Source organism: Halichoeres trimaculatus, unplaced genomic scaffold (assembly GCF_033239565.1).
Source record: "Halichoeres trimaculatus isolate MK-OKI-2021-1 unplaced genomic scaffold, fHalTri1.1 fHalTri1_scaffold_4, whole genome shotgun sequence".
Lineage (NCBI taxonomy): Eukaryota > Metazoa > Chordata > Actinopteri > Labriformes > Labridae > Halichoeres > Halichoeres trimaculatus.
Window position 1 is genome coordinate 23,101,109 of NW_027437182.1, and position 20,571 is coordinate 23,121,679.

Consider the following 20,571-nt stretch of genomic DNA (forward strand, 5'->3'; position numbering starts at 1 on the left):
GCTACGAAAAGTACAAAATCTGTCTTTGCTGGTTCTGCGGTGGTGAGATAAAGGTTTTCCTTATACCAAGAGGCCAAGGATCTGAGTCAGGGTCAGTGTGGAGCGCCTGCTCTTTGGCTTTATTAACAAGCTTCATAAGAACATTTTAATAATTGCACTGGAAAAAAATAACAACCATTATAACTATTTGTGCAGTTTCAAATAGTTAATATATTTCATATTTTATCTAGTTCAACGCACCCTAGCATACACCTTGTATGGGTGTGGTACACGTGTAACTCCAACCACTCCTTCATACTTAAGCTTAACTCCATCAGGAACAGAGAAAGTAAACTTTTGGAGTAAACCAACGAAAAACAAAAACAGCTCCATCCTGGCAAGACTTTCTCCAAGACACACACGTTTCCCTAAAATGACAAAAACACAAACACTCATAGTGGTCTGACAAAAAAAATAAAACAACTTTAACTCTAGTTTGAATTAAAATTAAATTCAGGGAAAAAAAAAGTTTACCCGCAGAGAAGGGCATGAAAGCTTCTCTCTTCACAAACTTCCCCTCAGAGCTGAGAAAGTGTCCAGGGTTGAAGGTGTCTGGAGTCTCCCATTCAGTCTTGTCAAACAGTACAGTGGTCAGGACCGGCAACAGAACTGTACCCTAAAAACCAGATCTGCTGGTCAACTTCAAGAAATACTTCATAAAAACAGCAATTACAGTTTACAGCTTCACCACTCAAGGTATGACATGAAAAAATGCACCTTGGGGATGAAGTAACCACCCAATGTTGTGTCCTTGGCAGCCTCTCTGAACCCATTAAGAGGCACAATGTTTCCAAATCTCTGGATCTCATGGATGACAGCATCAGTGTAGGGCAGGTTGGGTCTGTCAGCCATGGTGGGCAGGCGGCTCTGTCCGATCACTCTGTCTATCTCGGCCTGGACTTTGGCTAAGAACAAGCAAAGTGAATCAGCTTAGTCATGAAAACAAAGAAATTTTTATTTGCCTCTTATTATTATATAGAAGAGTATTAGGGCCACAGAAAAAAATTCATTTATTACTATTTTTCTTGAGAAAAACGTCAGAATTTAAATTCTAAAAGAGTTCTGAAAAAAAAAAGGAATTCTGACTTTGATCTAAGAACAGTTACTTTTTTGCTTTGTTTAATTTCCTGTAGCTGCGCACCCAGCACACAGGCCTGCTCATTATGCCTTTGGTCTCCAAAAGTGGTGTGGGAGATTGGGCTCAGGTCTGAACCAGCTCTTTGTTACGCTGCTACAGGTTTAGACTGTGAGGGAAGTGACACTCCTCCAAAGCTCCTGTGTTCCTCTCTCTTCTATTTATCTGTCTCTAACTTCGAACCTTAATGTCTCATTAAAGTCACTGACCATATAAATTCATATTGCAGACTTACCATTATCATCACTGCTACACCAAAAAAAAAAGAAAAATTCAGAAATCTTTCAATTTCTCTCAATCCTTCTCTTACACAGCCCCTGCAGATGTCTGTCTACCATGAGTCTGGTTTTGCTTTAGGTTTCTGCCTTTGCAATTGAAGTTCGTCTTCACCATGGAAACTTGTTAAATGCCACAAAGTTAACTTCTCATGATGGGTTAAGACTTCTTGTCTTGTCTTGATGTTTGGTTTTTGTTAGTGATATGACATGAGCAGGTCTAAACCTGCACCCTCTGTAAAGAACCTAGGCATATAATATAGAGGGATTATTTGTTTGTAAACAATGGTGGATGCGAATGCAACTTGGGTGGAGAAGCATTGCGGAGTATAATGGTTTGTCAACCGATGTGAAGGAGCTAACCACCAAAAAACACATTTTTTAACTTAATGTCATCACTTTGATGGATGGTAAAATGCTCCCAGGTTTGTGAAACAGCAGTGAGTGGACAGAAAAGTTCAACAAGTGGACAGATATTAGGTGGGCAGAGGTTTTTAGCAGAGAAATCTAGCATGTACCCAGAGAGGAAAAACAACTCTCACTGGATGCTCATGACTGCATTATCAGTGGACACTTATCAGACTGTGACAGAACAGGGTGTTAACATCGTTTCATAATTTTCCCTAATTTTACTTTGGTCATAAAATCAGTTTCTGTTGATCATATTTTATAGGTTCACTCATTATTTACTGTCCATATTGAGTCCATGTTTGGTCAGAACCTCAGCCCCAAACCAACTTTTTTATTGAATAAGCAAAGTCAAATCTGTCTTTTGAGTATTTTGAGGTTGGATAAAGAATACACATTCAATTACACACACACAAACGTTGCTGGTGTATCAGTGTAAAGTGTGACCCTGTTAACTGGTAACTCTTGGCCAACACAGACTAAAAAAAAATGGACGTCTGCTTGCTCGGCTTGAAGTGAGGTCTTCACAAAAACTGCTCCCCCTGGTGGCTGGCTGCAGTATAGGTTTAAAAATATGGCTTTCCAGTCTTTCCAGATGGGCTGTGGTCAAACTTTAAAAAATTATTACACCTCGTAGAAATGTTTCTCACATCCGATTGTTGTGGTGATATTATTTGGCTGTCTTGTATCCAAGTCCTCTTTTTCTGAAAAGTTTCGTTTTCATTAGTTATACAGGGTTAAAAATGGGTTTATGTAACGATGATTGACAGTTGTTGTTCTTGTGTATTTTTCTCGGGGATTGTAAAATATGTTGAGGGTAGAGTCAAAGAAGTGATTAGACTCTTGAAAGAAAAAAAATTATTATTATTTTTGTCATCTGGCTCCACTCAGATTCTCCCAGAATCCCTCATCGTCTCAACTTGCACAGAATCTGGCTCCAAACTGCTACAATGGTGGCGCCTGAGACGGCCGTATTATGGCTTCAAAACCGTACAATGATAAATGGCGTAGCCACGCTGTCCACTCTATATACAGTCTATGGTTAATCTGCCATCGGCCGAAAGTCACCAGTTGGCATGGTCGATATTGATGCCGAAACACCGGTTGCGCTGTAACGGTCTAAATCTGACAGAAGTTGCCTTTATTGTGTTGTACTGTTTTTTACAGCTGTCCACAGAAAAACCGTACATTTTGATGCTTGTAACAGGTTGAATTTAGTGTTTAAAAAACGCTAACTCATCTGAATGACCGGAGCTAAATGCTGCTTCTACAATCGAAATGCATGCGCATCTTTATGATGACGTAGACTGATAATCCCTCTATATCTTTTTGTTATTCGGCACTATACAATAAAGATTGATTGATTAATTGATTGATTCGCAGGGTGAAAAGTGTCATCAGTTATAATGTCAGTCTGTTAAATAACCAGCTAATACAGAGTGAATTTTATTGTATTTACCCTGGACATCTTGGTGATTGATGAGGAATATCAAAGCCCACTGCAAAGTTGTGGAGGTCGTCTCTGTTCCAGCCAGGAAAAGATCCAAAGAGCATACGGCTAGGTTGGTCTCAGTGAAGCCCACCTTGTTCTCTTGTTGCTGTTTAAGAAAAGCAGAAAGAAAACAAGTAAATAACTGATAGATTGAGGAGAAAGGCTTTAATGTGATGCATAGAGCAAAGTGTGAAGTGCTTTTCCTACATACTTTTTCCATTTCAATGATGAATGCATCAATATAATCCCGGGGATTGTTGCAGTCCAGGTCCATCTTGTGCCTTTGTACTTCCTGATTGAGGAATTCTTCCAGAGCGTCAAAGTGGCTGAATATTTTGTTGTGAGGACCTGGCAAATGCTTCATCACTGCTGGGAATGAGTCATAAATCTACATTGAGGAAAAGGAGAGAAAGTTTCACTTGCGATAAATTCCTTTTCTGATAAGTCTCTAAATCATTGAGAAGTCATGAAAGTTACAATCTACAATGCTTTGATTTAATTTGCCCACCCAGCTCCAAACAGAGCCCTCCAGATGCAGAAATTCAGTCAGATATTTCAGCATGAGCTGGAAGTTGTGGTCACTGTACTCAAACCGCTTCCCCATCACCAGCTGGCAGATGATGTTGGACACAGCTTTGTTGAAAACATTTGCTGGGTTGAAAGTTTCACCTGCAGGAAAAGAGTCCGTGGTAAGACAATGCTATACGACTGAAGACCTGATACTGTTTATGATAAGTGAATATAAATGCATTTTTTATATCACCTTTTTCCTTCTCTATCTCTTCCTGCAGGTGTCTGATCTCCTCACAGATACTCTGCTCCATCATGTTTTTGCCCAGGCCAAAGCTACGTAAGGTAGACAAGGCAAAGCGCCGCTGTCTCTTCCATGTTTCTCCGTTGCTCATGAACAGACCACCTAGACAGATGCACATTGATGAAATAGGATTACTGGCTCAGTGGGATTTGTTTTTTGGACACAATGAACTGGGAGCATGAGAGACTTGTCAACCTGAGGATCCAGAGTAAAGTCGATCTTGGACTGCATCACTCGGTCGATCCACAAAGTTCTCAGCTTGTGTGATGATGGCTTCCTTTACTGCCTTGTAGCCAGACAGTACAACCATCTTTTCCCCACCAAGACGAACACTGAACACCTTCCCATAAGTGTCAGCCAGCTGCAGACAACACATAAATAGACAAGTGCTTCTGAATCACACACAAAACAGTTTTTCCTATTCGGTCACAAGAACCAGAAAAACGTCCTTCATTTATTCTCTTTGCAGAACCATGTGTTTATTATTCACAGAGGCCTCCACCCTGGCTTTAAACCAAGTTGTGATGAACTGTGAAGTCATTACAGATCCAAGAAATTTAGCTGATCAAGACTGACACAAATGAATGAAAACATACTCAAAACATGTGTTACCTACTTTCCTGGTTAGAAGATAATTAACAAAATAAGTTAGCAGGTTTATAATAGTTAACTTATGTGCCATTGCACCTATGGAGTGCTGACTTTAAAGTTGCCACTGCAAATAACAACATTTCTCCACATTTAGCTCTAAAACAATCACTTTTTTAGAGAAATATTTATTAAATAAATGAGTTATCTAAATGTTAAATTTATATCTAAAGATTAAATGCTACGTATAAATGTTGTGAGTAAATGTCCCGATTCTAAATATAGCTTTCTAAACATTTAGTCAATTTCTAAATCTTGAGCAAATATTTCTAAATATAGGATCTTCAACAATGCCATCACAGCACTTGGTATGTGTCTTTTCTAAAGGCTAATTTAGCTGTCTGTTTTTGACATTCTTAAAAATCTGCTCTGCTGGGTTGCTTCCTCAAACTTTCATTAAGGTGCTTCCAGCAGGACATCTTGATTAAAAATTTAGAAATCTTTGTTAAATATTTAGAAATCTTGACTAGATATTTAGAAATCTTTGCTAAATATTCAGGAATCTTCGCTAAATATTTAGAAATCTTTTCTAGAGGTTTAAAAATCTTCACTAAATATTTAAAAAATTGGGCAAATATTTATAACTCTTTGCTAAAGGTTTAGAAATCTTAGATAACTATTTAGACTTATCTTTAGAAATATTTGCCTAAGATTTATAAGTCTTAGAAAACTGTTTGGTTTCAGCTAAAAATTTAGAAATCTTAGTCAAAGATTTCGAATAAAAAATAAATGTTTAGAAACATAGCTAAATATTTAGAATTAGTTATTATTTAAAACATTTATATACAACATTTAACATTAAACATTGCGATTAAACATTTAACATTTAAATATAAAATCTGACAAACAGTTTCACAAGTAATTCTCTAAATCTGCATAAAAACAGATGTTTTAGAGCTAAATGTTGAGAAATGTTATCTGTAGTGTGTGCAACTTTACAATTGGCGCCTTGCACACACACACACACACACATATATATATACACACACAGATATATATATATATATATATATATATATATATATATATATATATATATATATATATATATATATATATATATATATATATATATATATATATTAACATACATCTCCACACAATGTTTGGCAAAACTTTACCTTGGAGAAATAAACGTGAGGTTGTTTACTGTCCATACTCAGGATATGCCCAAGAAGTGGCAACGAAAATGGCCCAGGAGGGAAATTCGGAGGACTCCGATGTTTGATGTAGTCAGCTAGTATTATGAAAACAAAAAGGAACATGAATAGCCCCTTGAGGTCAAAACCAAGTAAAAAATTATAAAGCCACATTGTCCCAGAGAGAAAGAAAACAGCAGCAAGTCTCTGCTGTTCTTCTGTCGAGTGGTTTTTAAAAGTCAGTTAAACCTGATTTCACACTTGAGTAGTCGTCTTAGTTAGAGACCTCACACAACTTGCCTTACAGGAAAGGTGACTTAAAGGCATAGCGGGCAGGGTCAGAGTACAAACGTGCTTCTGAGCTGGTGGTTGTACTGTATATAGCAAAGTGGCACACACACCCCCTTGACAAATGACTAAATAACAAAAAAGGAATTAGGTTTTTTTTGTGAGTTTGTTATGTCTGGTCCACACCTTAAAATGCTCTGCAGCGTACAGTAATGTGGGCATTTGGTTTAGGGACTGCTTCACTGCTGCCTCTTCTTGTAGGATTTTTGAGCTTTAGTTGTCTTTGTTAACTTAATTTTGTGCTCATTATTCAATTATCAAGAAGTAAATAAAACAGCTGTCTCTTTCTGTGCTCCTGGCTCTCCTCTGCTCATTTCCTCTTTAAGCCACTGATTGTCAATGACTGTTAATTACAAAAATATTTTTCTTTAAAAATTACAACCAATTAATTTTACAAAATGATCGTATATTTGTATAATACAAAATTCTTTAATTTCCTGTGTGTGTAAATTTCCACAAGATGGGAGTATAAATGATATGGCAGTTTAATTACAGGTTTGGTGGTAGGAAAATTGCATGAGCTTAAACAGGCAGAGTACAGTGAAAGTGCTTGTGGAACGAGGAGGCACTGAATATGCTTATATGGGCAATAAACAGTACAGTAGAGATTCTACTTATTTTCATTCAGAAATAAAAGTTTCTCAACTGTTTCAAACTATTTTCGAACTATAAACGCTATCCAAACTCTAGTATCCAGACTGACCGCAACTCTCTATCAAAAGCCTACATTCTGAATAGAGCCTGATGGGCTTATGTTGCAGTCAAACTTTGCGGTAAGCTCTGAACTACTTTCCGAAGCAGTCATGTGGTGCAGTGGGGCAGCGAGGCTTCAGACGTCATTGTTTCTGGCTCCTCCCCCTAATGAAACAAGCCTCGACACACGCTTCGCAGAAATGCCCCCTCCATTAATCAGTACACGCTTCAAAGCCTCGGCACACCTCGTAACATCACTACTTTTTGTAATTGTTAAAAGTGTTTTTCAGCATTTTACATGGGTCTTCGTGGATTGTTGTTAGCCCAACAGGACTCTGTTGAAAAATGGCATTCTGGACTCTTGATGGAGAAATGCCCCAGAGATAGTTAGTCGTTGTAGATAAGTATCAAGTAAAGTCTTTAAGATACAAGGAGATTCCCTGGTTAACAACCTTTGAATGTGACAGAAGATGACATTTAAACATTTGCTATTGAGCTGGCCAAAAACTGCTATGTCACAAATAAAGAAGCAGCAAATTACTCAGAATAAAGTAGCACTATGTTTACTCTGTTATAAGTAAATGTAGTAGAGGGGCATTGGGACCATGAGGGGAGAGCCAATCAGAGGCTGGAAGGAGCTCACCAGAGATAATAGACAGCAGGTGAGGCTACAGCTCCTCACAAGCAATTCCTCCACATCCCTCCCTGCCATGTGGAGGGATTGCTTGTGAGGAGTCTCTCTTGGCTCTTGGAGGCTCTGGTTAGCCAGTTTCTTGGGGTTTTTAATCATGATTGTATAGATTTTAAAATGGTATGGTAGGAGTTTTACCAAGCGGCAACCTCTGGTCTTAGAATATGAGACAATTCAGAAGTGCTAAAATCTGCTGTTTCTAGAGTGTCTGCTTGAGGCTGGCTCCGGAAGCACAGGAAGTAACGTACACACCAACCAAAAAAAGTTGTTTTGGGAGGGATGGTGAAGTCACTTTTACTTTTTTGTGTCCTGAGCTTTTCTTTTGAAGGTAGTGCACCTAAACCGGAAACGTTCATTGAAACATATCTGACTTGCTGTAAACTTTGATCTTACTTTTTCACTGACTTTTTGATAGTAAACATTAACTAACACCCTGGCTCATGGCCAACAATCAAAGACTCTTTCTGGTTGAAAGGTCTTTAGAAGGTAAAACTCCCCTGAGTTTATACCCAGCCTGACTCAGAAATATTACCCCATGTAAGACATTTGGAAAATTATGCATTATGGGGGCCCCCTCCTGGAGCCAGGCATGGGGGTGGGGCTCGATGGCGAGCGCCTGGTGGCCGGGCCTGCTCCCATGGGGCCCGGCTGGTCACAGCCCGAAAAGGCAACATGGGACCCCCTTCCTGTGGGCTCACCACCTGCAGGAGGGGCAATAGGGTCGGATGTATTGTGAGTTGGGTGGCAGCCAAAGGCACGGACCTTGGCGGACTGATCCTCGGCTGCAGAAGCTAGCTCTAGGGACGTGGATGTCACCTCTCTGGTGGGGAAGAAGCCTAAGCTGGTGCGCGAGGTTGAGAAATTTGGGCTAGATATAGTTGGCCTCACCTCGACACATAGCAAGGGCTCCGTAATCAGCCTTGTCGAGAGGGGTTGGACTCTATTCCGCTCTGGAGTTGCCGATGGTGAGAGGCGGCGGGCAGGTGTAGCGATACTCATTGCCCCCAGGCTCGGTGCCTGCACATTGGAGTTCACTCCGGTGGACGAGAGGGTAGCTAGCCTCCCTCCGCCTTCAAGTGGGGGGACGGATCCTGACTGTTGTTTGTGGCCATGGCCCAACTACCAGTTCAGAGTATCCACCCTTGTTGGTGTTCTTGGAGGGAGTGCTCCATCTGGGGATTTCCTTGTCCTACTGGGGGACTTCAACGCTCGGCAATGACAGTGAGGCATGATTGGGAGGAACAGCCCCCCCGGTCTGAACCCAAATGGTGTTTTGTTGCTGGACTTCTGTGCTCGTCACAGATTGCCCATAACAAACACCATGTTCAAGCATAAGGGTGTCCATATGTGGACTCCCAAGGCCCCAGTTTGATGATCGACTTTGTACTTGTGTCATCGGACTTGCGGTCTCGTGTCTTGGACACTCAGGTAAAGAGAGGGGCGGAGTTGTCAACGGATCACCACCTGGTGGTGAGTTGGCGCCGATGGTGGGGGAAGATGCTGGTCAGACCTGGTAGACCCAAACGTATTGTGTAGTAGCTAGCTAGGGTGAGGGAAGTCTGGGCTTCCCTGCTTAGGCTGCTGCCCCTGCGACCCGACCCCCGATAAGCGGCAGAGGATGGATGGATCGATGGATGCAGGTGAGGGGAACCTTTAATAGTGTTGTGGATATGCATGAATTGTTCATAGTTCAGATTTCATTTCACATTTCAACACACTTAATCATATAATCATAGTAACCCATAGTAATTTTTGTTGGATATCTATTTTGACCAAAAAAAAGGAAAGAAAAGAAAAACAAATAAAAACAACTTGTTTTCTCGCATTCCTGTTGCTTCAGTTTTCTGTTTTGTGTTGTAAGCTTTTATTTTGAAGGTAGTGATTCAAGGCGGAAATGCTGATTAAAAACATATCAGACTTGCTGTAAACTTTGATCTTGCTTGTTTTATTGACTGACCCTACACACGCTCAGTGCAGAGCCTCTCAGTCCTTTTTAACACTGTGAATCAAACAGGGAGGCTGGAAAGGGGAGATAATGGAGACGATACAAAGTTTACTCGGGTTTGAGTGGATAGACGGCAGAAGTGTTTTGATATTTCTCTGTGTTTTTGTGGTGTTGGCTGATATTCTGAAGAACAGGGTGCCTCCAAACTTTCCTCCTGGACCGTGGTCTCTCCCTTTGATCGGTGACCTGCTTCGCGTCAAAACCAGGAGGATCCACCTGCAGTTTGCTGAGGTTTGTCAAAACCAAGCAGTAAACAAGATTCTGACTGTTAAAGTTTCTGAGATTTAATATATAATGCCTATGACTCAATTGTGCACATTATGAATGCATGTCCACAGCAAAGCTGACTTACCGAACATACTTGATATCATTTGTGAGTCTAAATGTAAAGACTTTTAACTTCTTGTAACAAGCCCTGAAGTTATAAATTAAAGTGGCTTTTTTTTGTTAAAGTATCACATTAAAACCACGTTTTATTGATGCTTTGTCCTTGGAATAAGGTGTTATGCGAAAAATTAAATGTACAATCAAGGTGGAGTTATCCTTTTTGATGCATCTCTTGCATCTTGCATCTTGAATATACAACTTCAAAAAGCAGTTAAAACCTGAAATGATGGTCAGCACCATCCAGCTGAGTTTTTGCACTGTCATAGTTTCCCCCTGAACTCTTGTTTGCCATGTGTGCTCAGTTTGCAGAGAAATATGGAAATGTCTTCAGCCTGCGACTATTGGGTGGGAGAGTTGTGGTCATTAATGGCTACAAGCTTGTGAAGGAGGCCCTGGTCCAAAAAGGAGAGGACTACTCAGATCGCCCAGTCATACCACTGTTTGATGCAGTGTTTGGGAACAAAGGTACTGGTTTTATATTATGTAACTATCACTTACTAGTTAGTATAAACCTTGGGTGGTATCAGATTATTTGTGACTGAGCTGGAAGCAAAACTCTAATCCCTCCTTATTTTCGGTCTAACACCTTTTTATTGTCCCTAAAAGGTCTGGTGTTATCGAATGGTGAACCATGGAAGCATCAGAGGAGATTTGCTCTTCACACACTCAGAAACTTTGGTTTAGGAAAGAAGACCCTGGAGACATCCATCCAACAGGAGTGCCACTATCTCACTGAGGCTTTTTCCACACAGCAAGGCACTAAACATTTCTCTTTTTTTTTTTTTTTCGACAAACTCTGAAATAGTCACTGTGTTGTCCTGTGTTTCTCCATTACTTCTCTGTTCATTTCATCAGAATTTAACATATCTCAGCCTTTGACACACCTGAGACCATATCATATCATTTTCCATTTTACAGGCCAGCCTTTTGATGCCAAGTCACTGATAAACAGTGCTGTTTCCAACATCATCTGCTGTCTGGTGTTTGGGGAACGATATGAGTACAATGACCTGAAGTACAAGAGCATTCTTGAGCAGTTTAATGAAGTCGTGTACTTACAGGGAAGTCCAGCAGCTCAGGTGAGTCTCCTGTAAACATGATGCACAAAACTAAGTCATCATGATGTTGTTAAAACAAACATGAAATGATAATATAAGTTCAGGGGGAAATGCTAGAATACAGTGGACAGTGCAGCAAGTATGGTGGCACATGGCATATGGAAGGCAAAGAATAAAATGTTTCCTTTTTTATTTTGTGTGTGTGTGTGTGTGTGTGTGTGTGTGTGTGTGTGTGTGTGTGTGTGTGTGTGTGTGTGTGTGTGTGTGTGTGTGTGTGTGTGTGTGTGTGTGTGTGTGTTTGTGTGTGTGTGTTTGTGTGTTGTACTAAAAGGGTTAGGTAATAATCATGGTTCATACCTGATAACAGTCAGGTGGACACAGTATTGTTAGCCCCACCCTTGTTATATTCAACACACACATAAAGGGATGGTGATTCAATTTCCTACATTGTGATAATACAACTTTGTTTTTACTATCAATTAAATAAATTGTAGTTGAGAAGAGAGGGTTTGACATCTTCTATTATATATCTAAAAAGAATAAAAAGCATTAATTTCGAAATAGGCCACAGGATCCCTGATTGTTGAGAAATGACCTAAAGCCAGACAGAAACTTTGATGAAATGTTTGTAATCATATTCTTTTCTATTGGTTGCAGTTGGACATTCATCTCTGTTAAAGTCATTTCCAGTGGCTCTGTTATTGAGCCCTTTTTTGAAAGTGTTTAAAAACTTAGTTAATAGGAAATAATTTTTCATGGAAAGGAAATTTTCGTGTATTTTTCTACTGTATTGACTCTCATTACTCTGTAGGTTTACAACTCACTACCCTGGCTGATGAAATGGCTGCCTGGACCTCACCAGAGGCTTTTACGTTTGATAAGAACTATAACCAGTTTTGTAGAAATCAAAGTTAAAGAACACAAAGAAAGCTTTGATCCATCTTCACTGAGAGACTACATCGATTGCTTCCTTGGAGAAATGGGAAAGGTTGTTTTTTTTTTAATCCAATGTTGTATTTGTTGTGGAATATTCAAAAATATACTCAACACTGACATTTTATGTTGTTGATAGAATGAGGACAAAGAATCTGGATTTGATATTGAGAATTTGTGTGCCTGCACTCTGGACCTGTTCGGTGCTGGAACTGAAACCACTACAACAACTTTACACTGGGGACTGCTCTACATGATCTACTACCCTCAGATACAAGGTGTGCTGTGCATTTCCTGTCTGTTTATTGTGTGAGCATCTTAGCACAATCTTACATTTGATCAATAATTAAAGTGAGGCCAATTTAAGCTATCAGAGCTGCAAGCAGCATGACGTAGTTCCTTTCAGCCTCACACATCTAGGTGTGGTGTGTGCCGGGGGTTTTAGGGTTCTCAGAGCCTGTTTCTGTTTTGATGTCTTCACAAGAGGTAGAAAAGTCAACACTCAGAAAAACAACAGTCCTGAATTTCAGTTTCCTCTTAATATGATATGAGATGAGGTTGGACTTGCCCTGCATCTCAAACTTCCAAAATTACACTTCCTCAGTCAAACAACTAGTAGCTTTGCTTCTAGTACTTGAAGAGAAATCCAGAGGTCTCAGGACTGCTGAGAGAAGAGAGGACTGAGGAGAAATGAGGGGAATCCCAGGAAAAACTTTTTTGGTATAACAGTGCATCTTTACAAAAATATAACAATATAAAAACATATCTCTGTCTTTTTTATCCATCAATAACACTTCAACTTTTCATTTTCAATACATAGAGTAACAAACAACAGTTTAAACATACCTGAAAGGAGCACAGGGGAAAGTCACACACACACACACACACCCACACACACACACACACACACACACACACACACACACACACACACACACACACACACAAACACACAGTGGCAGAGTCTCCCTCCCTCTCCTGCTGCAGATCATAAACACACAGACCCGTCGTCAATCTCAACGTTACAACGTTTACGACTGCTTTTAGCGACAAATTTTAATAACCAAACACACGTATAAGATAAGGTTTTGGGCAGATTAAAACGTTTTTTGACCGAATTAGCTTAACAAAAGGGAGGAGGATGTTAATAGACGTCTTACCAGATCAGTAGCTGCACAACTTTTGCCGCGAAGGTGCAGCTACGCCACGTTCGTGTGTGAGTGGGTGTTACACTAAAAATAGACCCCCAATGCAACAATAACAGGAACACAAAAACGTATTTACATTACATTAGAATACATATATAAGGTCATGGTGCATAAAAATACTCTCTTCACTGATAAATTGTGCAGAATTTAAATTAAAGTTTTGAAGAAGTTCACAAAATAAAATTACAAAATATTTCAAAATAAAATAAATATTCACTTGGCTACAAACACATCAAGTCAAATTCCCTGTATGTGTAAATATACTTGGCAATAAAACCCAATCCTGACTCTGATGTAAATTAGAGGCTGTTGGACTATTTGAACTTCCTGTTAAATGGTGAAACTCAATACGGCCACTGCTTTAGGCTGAAAGTGAGCTTACTAGGTCTGGGTGGGGGTGGCTCACATTTCCATATGAGCTCACAGCTTTAGACCATATGTACAGCCAAGCTCAGATCTTTTCTTTTGTTGTATTGATTATTATAAGAAAAAACACTTTTCATACAAGTCTTTAAAGGGATAGTTCAGTTTTTTTTGAAGTGGGGTGGTATGAGCTCTATGTGACCACTAAGGACATGAGATACAGTAGAAAGTTGTCTCCTCTCCTTCAGTAAGACACAAACTGTTATCAATGGTGATGAGGAAATAGACGCTAACAGGGACAGACGGTACCAAATTCAAAGGCTATTTTCTCTGCCTACAAGAACTAAAATCAAAAAGTAATACCACAGTTTAAGAGTACACTACATAAAATATTTTTTAAGTGCATTAAGTCTTCGGAAATATAAACATTTATCCAGACCTAACTAACTGGTCATGTGTCCTTCCGCGCAGCCCTAGTGCGCTCCGTCCCCCCTCCTCCTTTCAGCTGTAGGGAATGTAAACAAGCTGTGCTTCGGGCGCTGGTTTTAGCCTCGTGGAAGTTTGATCAAGTATCGTAATTCTTTTGTTTGTACTCTAAGGATTGTGAGGCAGCGTAGGAAATTCAAAATGAGTGACTATGACAGCGACAATGAAGTTTCATTCACTTTGGAACCAAAAGGCTACCTGCATGAACCGAAGTAGCTACACAGAAGAAGAGCTGCTACAGATGGCGACTGAAAGGAATACAGAGGAAACATCCGCGGACACTGGACATCAAGATAGAGTCGGAAATAAACTGTGGTATTACTTTTTGATTTTAGTTCTTGTAGGCAGAGAAAATAGCCTTTGAATTTGGTACCGTCTGTCCCTGTTAGCGTGTATTTCCTCGTCACCATCGATAACAGTTTGTGTCTTACTGAAGGAGAGGAGACAACTTTCTACTGTATTTAATGTCCTTAGTGGTCACATAGAGCTCATACAACCCCACTTCAAAAAAACTGAACTATCCCTTTAAGTTCCCGCTCCTCAACTTCAGTGTCCTGGTCCACAATTCACTCTGTGACTTTAAAGTCAATGGTCACTCCTGTTTGAGCTGTAAAGTACCCATACCAAAGCCATGCAAGTAACCACTACAGTTCTGGGTCAGGACGGCAAATATGTGAAAGATGTTTCTCAGTCAGTAATACAATCTCTGCTGTGCAATAACTTTTGTTATTTTCTGTGTTTACTGTTTACAGAAAGAGTCCAGGCTGAAATAGACACAGTTGTTGGTCCATCCAGACTGCCCTCCATGAGTGACAGAGAAAACCTGCCCTATACTAATGCAGTCATCCATGAGATCCAGAGAATGGCCAACATCATCCCCCTGAATGTGTTTCACATGACGACCAAGGACACCACCCTGGACAAGTACATGATTCCCAAGGTCCGGTATGAGTTACACACATGAACACTTTAGTCATAGTTAGTTATCTGTCATGTAGCTGAAGATACTCAGTGTCCTCCTTTTTGAAACTTTTAAATTGCGTTTTGCTTCACTGATGCAGGTTTCAGGCTGTAAACAAACAGTTTCTTAATAATCAGTCATTGTTTGTTCTTATTTTTTTATTTATAGTATTCAGAAAGTTTTCTTATCATTAAGTTGCCACCCTTAAAGTCATATTTCTGTTCTTTTCTATTTCACTCCATTTCATTTTCTCTTGTCTAAAAAGAAATCCCTAAACAATCACACTATGAAAAATGTCTTAAAATGTTACTTTTATGAATGCCACAGGGCACCATCATCCTGCCTACTTTAAACTCTGTCCTGAGTGATGAGTCGATGTGGGAAACTCCACACACTTTCAACCCTCAACATTTTCTGGACCAAGACGGTCAATTCAGGAAGAGAGAGGCTTTCCTTCCTTTTTCAGCAGGTCAGTCACTTTATTCTTCTTCATTAAAAGCTGCAGCAGTAGTTTATGGTTAAGTAGGAGTCCTTTAAAGATGATGTTAATAAAACTCATCTGTCAATTTGTGTATCCTCAGGGAAGCGTGTGTGTCTCGGGGAGCAGCTTGCCAGGATGGAGTTGTTCCTCTTTTTTACCAGCCTCCTTCAGAGGTTTTCCTTGTCTCCATGTGATGGAGAGCAGCCCAGTCTGGAGTTTATGTTGGGGTTCACACGCAGTCCCAAGCCGTACCGCCTCTGTGCTGTACCACGATAAACCACCAACACTTCAAAAAGAGTTAAATTTTGTTGAAAGAGATTTTTCAGTAAGAATTAAAGTATATAAAATGTGTTTGCAGTTTTTAACTGAGGGCAAGTGTTTCTATCTAACCCAAATAAACACAAATTGGGTTTTTAATAAAAGAAAATAAACTGGTGTCTTAAGCATCTATCACGTCATGGCTTTGTAAAGGTTTGACACATTTTTAGAAACAAGTCAACTACATGTGAAATTTTAATTCAAGAAAAAAAAAAGATAGAAAATGTTTGTTTGTTTTAAAAAAAAAAAAAAAAAACTGCTCACTAAGACTGCTTCAAAGTTCTTTGTTAATCCTAACATTTTGAAATCCAGTTTTAAACAATTAAATGGTGTTTTCTTTATCACAAAGGGAAAAAGTGAGGTGCTTTTACTCCAAATACTGTGGAGCTCCTGGAGTCCCAAAATCAATTTAATGATTTTGATTGTTTGCACAATGAAACCTTTGTTTATAGAAAAAGTATCTATATATAGTTACAACATGTAAATTATTGTTTTGTTGCTTTATGAGATTTTAGAGGCTCCATGAAATACAGTTATAAATCAGTGGTTATTTTAAACAACACAAGCAACAGTTTGCATCACAACACAAATCTGTGGTCATTGTGTTTTGTGTGACTTTAACCTTCTGTGTAATGTTATGCTGATTCAATACTGTGTAAAATACTCAATAGACCAGTGGACCTCCTCTACAGAGGCAACAGCCTATGTTTCAAGTGGTCTTCACACCAGGTTTGTTGACATAGCACAAATCCTGTCTAAGACCAGTGGTGGACAGTAACATCTCTCAGTAAATTTACTTGAATACTGCACTTTGGTACATGAGTTATCTGAAGTCAGCTGATGAGCTTTCTTGTCTTTTATGAAATCTGATCGCAAACAAAATAAAGTAATAGTCAATAATCTGACTGAGACTTTCACATGTTTTAGTGTAACAAATGGTTAGGTTTATCTTGACTTTGACTTAGGTAATGAAGCTGTGTAGTTAGTGGACCACAGTCTAAACATTAACCATAAACTCCACAACAATCTGACTGGTTGTGTTGTGAAAAGTGAAATGCTTGAAGCAGGGGTCACCAACCTTTTTGAGACCAAGGGCTACCTTAAGGGAAATGAGTGGTTGGGAGGGCTTTTTGTCTGAAACAAATTTCCTGAACGAAAATTCACAGATCGTTTTTTAATAACAATAATAATAGTTGAAAAAGTTATACTCTGTGAAGAGACCGCTCACATGTAAATGTTAGATATTCCACAATTAATATTAATGATTTACACTGCAATGATGGTAGGAAGCATTTCTGAGAGTAGCTCCATTGTGACCAGTACTGTTTTTTAGAACATGCCTGGCAAGCGCCTGATGTGTGTTTTGTGGGCACCCTAGGCACAATGTTGGTGGCCCTTGGCTTAAAGACACCTTTACTGTGCCACCAGCATGAAATGCAAAAAACCTCTATGAGTTCATGGACCGCCTGATGATCCAGTGTAAGCCCTCAGACCTACCTCCAATCCTACTTAAGCTTCTGCCAACAACTCACGGAAAGCAGCTTCAAATGTCTTTTACTGTGGTTTTTGCAAGACTCATCCAATTTCTTCAGTTGATAGATGACCGACCAGGATCTTGCTCTGTCTCTCACAGTATTTATTCTGTACGACTTAGACAGAGGCTGCATGTGTCCGAAATCACCCTCAATGCCGATAATACACCATTTTGTCGTGCTGTCCGAAATCTGAGTGAGCACGGTCAATCCCTATATTGTCCACTTAATGTATCCCACAATGCATTTCGAAAATTAGTGTATTAGCGATGCTCACTATTATATGAGTAATATATACCATCATCATACCCGGAGTGGCTAATCGGGGGGACCGGGACAATTCCCGCTGGGCCGGCCTGAAGTTTGGGCCTCGAGGGCCGGAGGTAATATACATTTTTTAATATTATCATAATTTTTTGGTTTGGTGTTCATTCGTGGCCCTGAATGAGTGTTACCTAAATGCTATTACCGCTGTCTCCGTGGGCCGTCTCCATCAGCAGCTCTTTTTTTTTTTTCTCAGATGCACCCTGATGTAACAGCTCTTTCGTGCAGGCTAAAAACAATTAGCTCCGCCAGTCGGAGTCTGTGCAACGAGCCAGCTCGTAGCTACTGCCAACCAGATGGATCAAAAGGGCAAGGGTGGCGCGGAGAAGCTTAGAAATAAATAAAAAAGGAAAGCGCAGGAAAATTACACCAAAATGCGCAAAAATAGCTGTTTTTTTTAAAATAAAACATCAACGAGCTCGCAGTTTGAAACAGCAGAGGATGGCGAAACTAGTAAGGCAAGATGTTGAATAAAATGCAGCTTGCACCATGTGATGAGACGACACCACATAACTGGTGAAACTTTGTCTCGAGCCCCTCAGAAGTGAGATGCAGCAGTACCAACCAGCTATGAGCCCACCACAGGTGCAGAGTGGGCAGGTAGGATTGTTCACTGAGTGAATATTAGAATGAATATCAGCCTGTAGTGTAGACCTACACTATATGAAAATTGCCCTGAGATAATTGATGCTTGATGATTCAGCACTAATAATGAAATTGACCTGAAATGACCAGAAGGCTGACTATTGACTAATTTTTAAAATGTGATTTAATGTCAAAGGAAGACATAGGGGACAGTGATGAGGAAGGGATTGCTGCTGTCAGTTTTGGAGAAACAGGTGAGCTGTTGTAACAGAGTGTGTGAACAGGCAAGCATCAGCTCTAATATAATCACTTTCTGTGCCCAAATATTAGTAGTTGCCCTTTTTATCATCAAAAGTAAGATGGTAAATAAAGCACACAATTGAAAATGAATAAGATGAATGTTAGATGCAATAGACCTGCATATTTTGCCACTGAACAAAATAATATTGTTTATTATCATTGATTCTTATTGCATAGGTTTAGGTGAGTTTATGGAACCTGGAGGAAGTGTGAAAGGGAGAGCAGAGTCTACTCCGAAACTGATTTCAGAGACAGCAGCTCAGCAGCACCCTGAACCACAAGTTAGGGATGAGGTAGATGAAGATGAGTCTGTTGATAGTTTTGACTACTTTGCTCACCCTCAGTCACAGGATATATTTTTTTCTTGTCAGCACTCTTAACATGTAAAGTTATAATTACATTATTTTAATACAAAAGATCATGATATAAAGTGGGCCGGTGTGAGGTATGAAATTCCAGGGCTGAAAATGAGTCCCACTCCGCCCCTGACCATCATGCATTGCGGTTCAAACAGAAGTAATAGCTGATTGCATGATTAATGATTACTGATAGCATGAAACAACATTAAAAACTGCCAGAATGAAATAACACTTAGCTCTCTGTTTAACTTTCGGACGGACCATGTCTCGCAGTTTCGAGCAGAGAAACAGACAACACGGACGTTAACCGCTAAACCGTTCACCGCGGGTGGTGCATTCACTGGACCTTGTAATCCTCAAAATCAACATAAATGCTGCACAAATATATGTTGTTGTTTTTTTGTTTGTTTGTTTTTAAATAAGGAGTAATTAATCTTTCCATTACATTTTGCTGTTAAAGGACAATACGCTGAGTATAATATTAGTTATCACTGAAATAAATACCGTTTTGCACTGTTAAAGAAAAATTACAACTACAAATCCCCGGCCGTCAGTGGGCGACGCGAGTTATTACGTCACTGTCAGCGGCTGGTGAGTGTGCCTGAGTAGTGTCCGAAATGTTGTTTTAATTTAGCTGATTGAGTGGACTGTATAATCCACTACATCTAATTCACTATATAGTGAGTCGTGAGCAGGGAAAGAGTGAGTAATTTCAGACTCAACCAGAATCTCAGTAGCTTTCACGTACACAGTGCAGCCCGTCTCCACTCTTGCGCAGATACATGTACATTTTAGCTAGCTTAAACTGTAGGCAAGTTAGCACAAAATGTGGCCGCAAGCTAGGCTAAATAACTTTGAAATATCATTTGGAGGCAACAGAAACCAGATAAAATACAAATATACACAGTATACACATTAAACACATCATAAGCAAAAAGGAGCACATAAAATGAGTAAATGGATGGAAAAAAAATGATGAACTCAAACAACAGACACCAACCTGTCCCCAGGATGACAGAACAGGGGAGAGGGCAGGGGGCAAACACCAACGAAGAAACTGAACAGAAAATGTGGCTGCACATAAAAATACTTCAAAATAAATTTTACAAAATGACTCCACAACACACACACTTATAAACTGGTTTAATTTGTTTAGTTATATACAAACAAATAATATAATATTTTTTACCCTGTTACACCTGGAAACTGGCTGCTTTCAATGTTTGAAAGCTACAGTCAACGCACCACCTCCAACTTCAGCCAGTAGCATTCAGATGCTACCTTAACCCGGTGCTTCTGCCAGAAAACATCAGCCTCTGCATCAAGCTGACAACCTTATCAGTTAAAGCTGGCATCACTTCCTACAAAACTCCCACAGTAAGCTACCCTTACTCTAGTTCTCTCTGATAATGAACATTAACTAACATCCTGGCTCATGGCCAACAATCTGAAGCCTTTTCTGGTTGAATGGTCTCCAGAGAGTAAAATTACCTTTAGTATATGCCAAGCCCGGCACAGAAATATTACCCCCTGTGAGAGATTTGGTAAATTATGCAGGTGAGGGACATCTTTAGTAGTGTTGTGGATAT

The 20,571-nt window shown here is 39.7% G+C and overlaps 2 protein-coding genes across 2 annotated transcripts; one reads left to right on the forward strand and one right to left on the reverse strand.

The window, feature by feature from the left end:
• Positions 1–231: 231 nt before the first annotated feature.
• LOC141788642 (cytochrome P450 2J4-like) lies at positions 232–6,124 on the reverse strand. The gene is made up of 9 exons (XM_074667586.1): positions 5,933–6,124; positions 4,359–4,524; positions 4,113–4,265; positions 3,858–4,018; positions 3,561–3,737; positions 3,317–3,455; positions 757–944; positions 514–655; positions 232–407 (listed from the first exon to the last, which is right to left on the reverse strand). Exons 1-9 carry the CDS (start codon positions 6,122–6,124, stop codon positions 232–234), a joined length of 1,494 nt encoding a protein of 497 aa, XP_074523687.1.
• Positions 6,125–9,717: 3,593 nt separating this feature from the next.
• LOC141788637 (cytochrome P450 2J2-like) lies at positions 9,718–16,019 on the forward strand. The gene is made up of 9 exons (XM_074667579.1): positions 9,718–9,918; positions 10,377–10,557; positions 10,618–10,830; positions 10,993–11,153; positions 11,944–12,120; positions 12,205–12,343; positions 14,875–15,062; positions 15,411–15,552; positions 15,665–16,019. Exons 1-9 carry the CDS (start codon positions 9,718–9,720, stop codon positions 15,838–15,840), a joined length of 1,578 nt encoding a protein of 525 aa, XP_074523680.1. The 3' UTR covers positions 15,841–16,019.
• Positions 16,020–20,571: the final 4,552 nt, after the last annotated feature.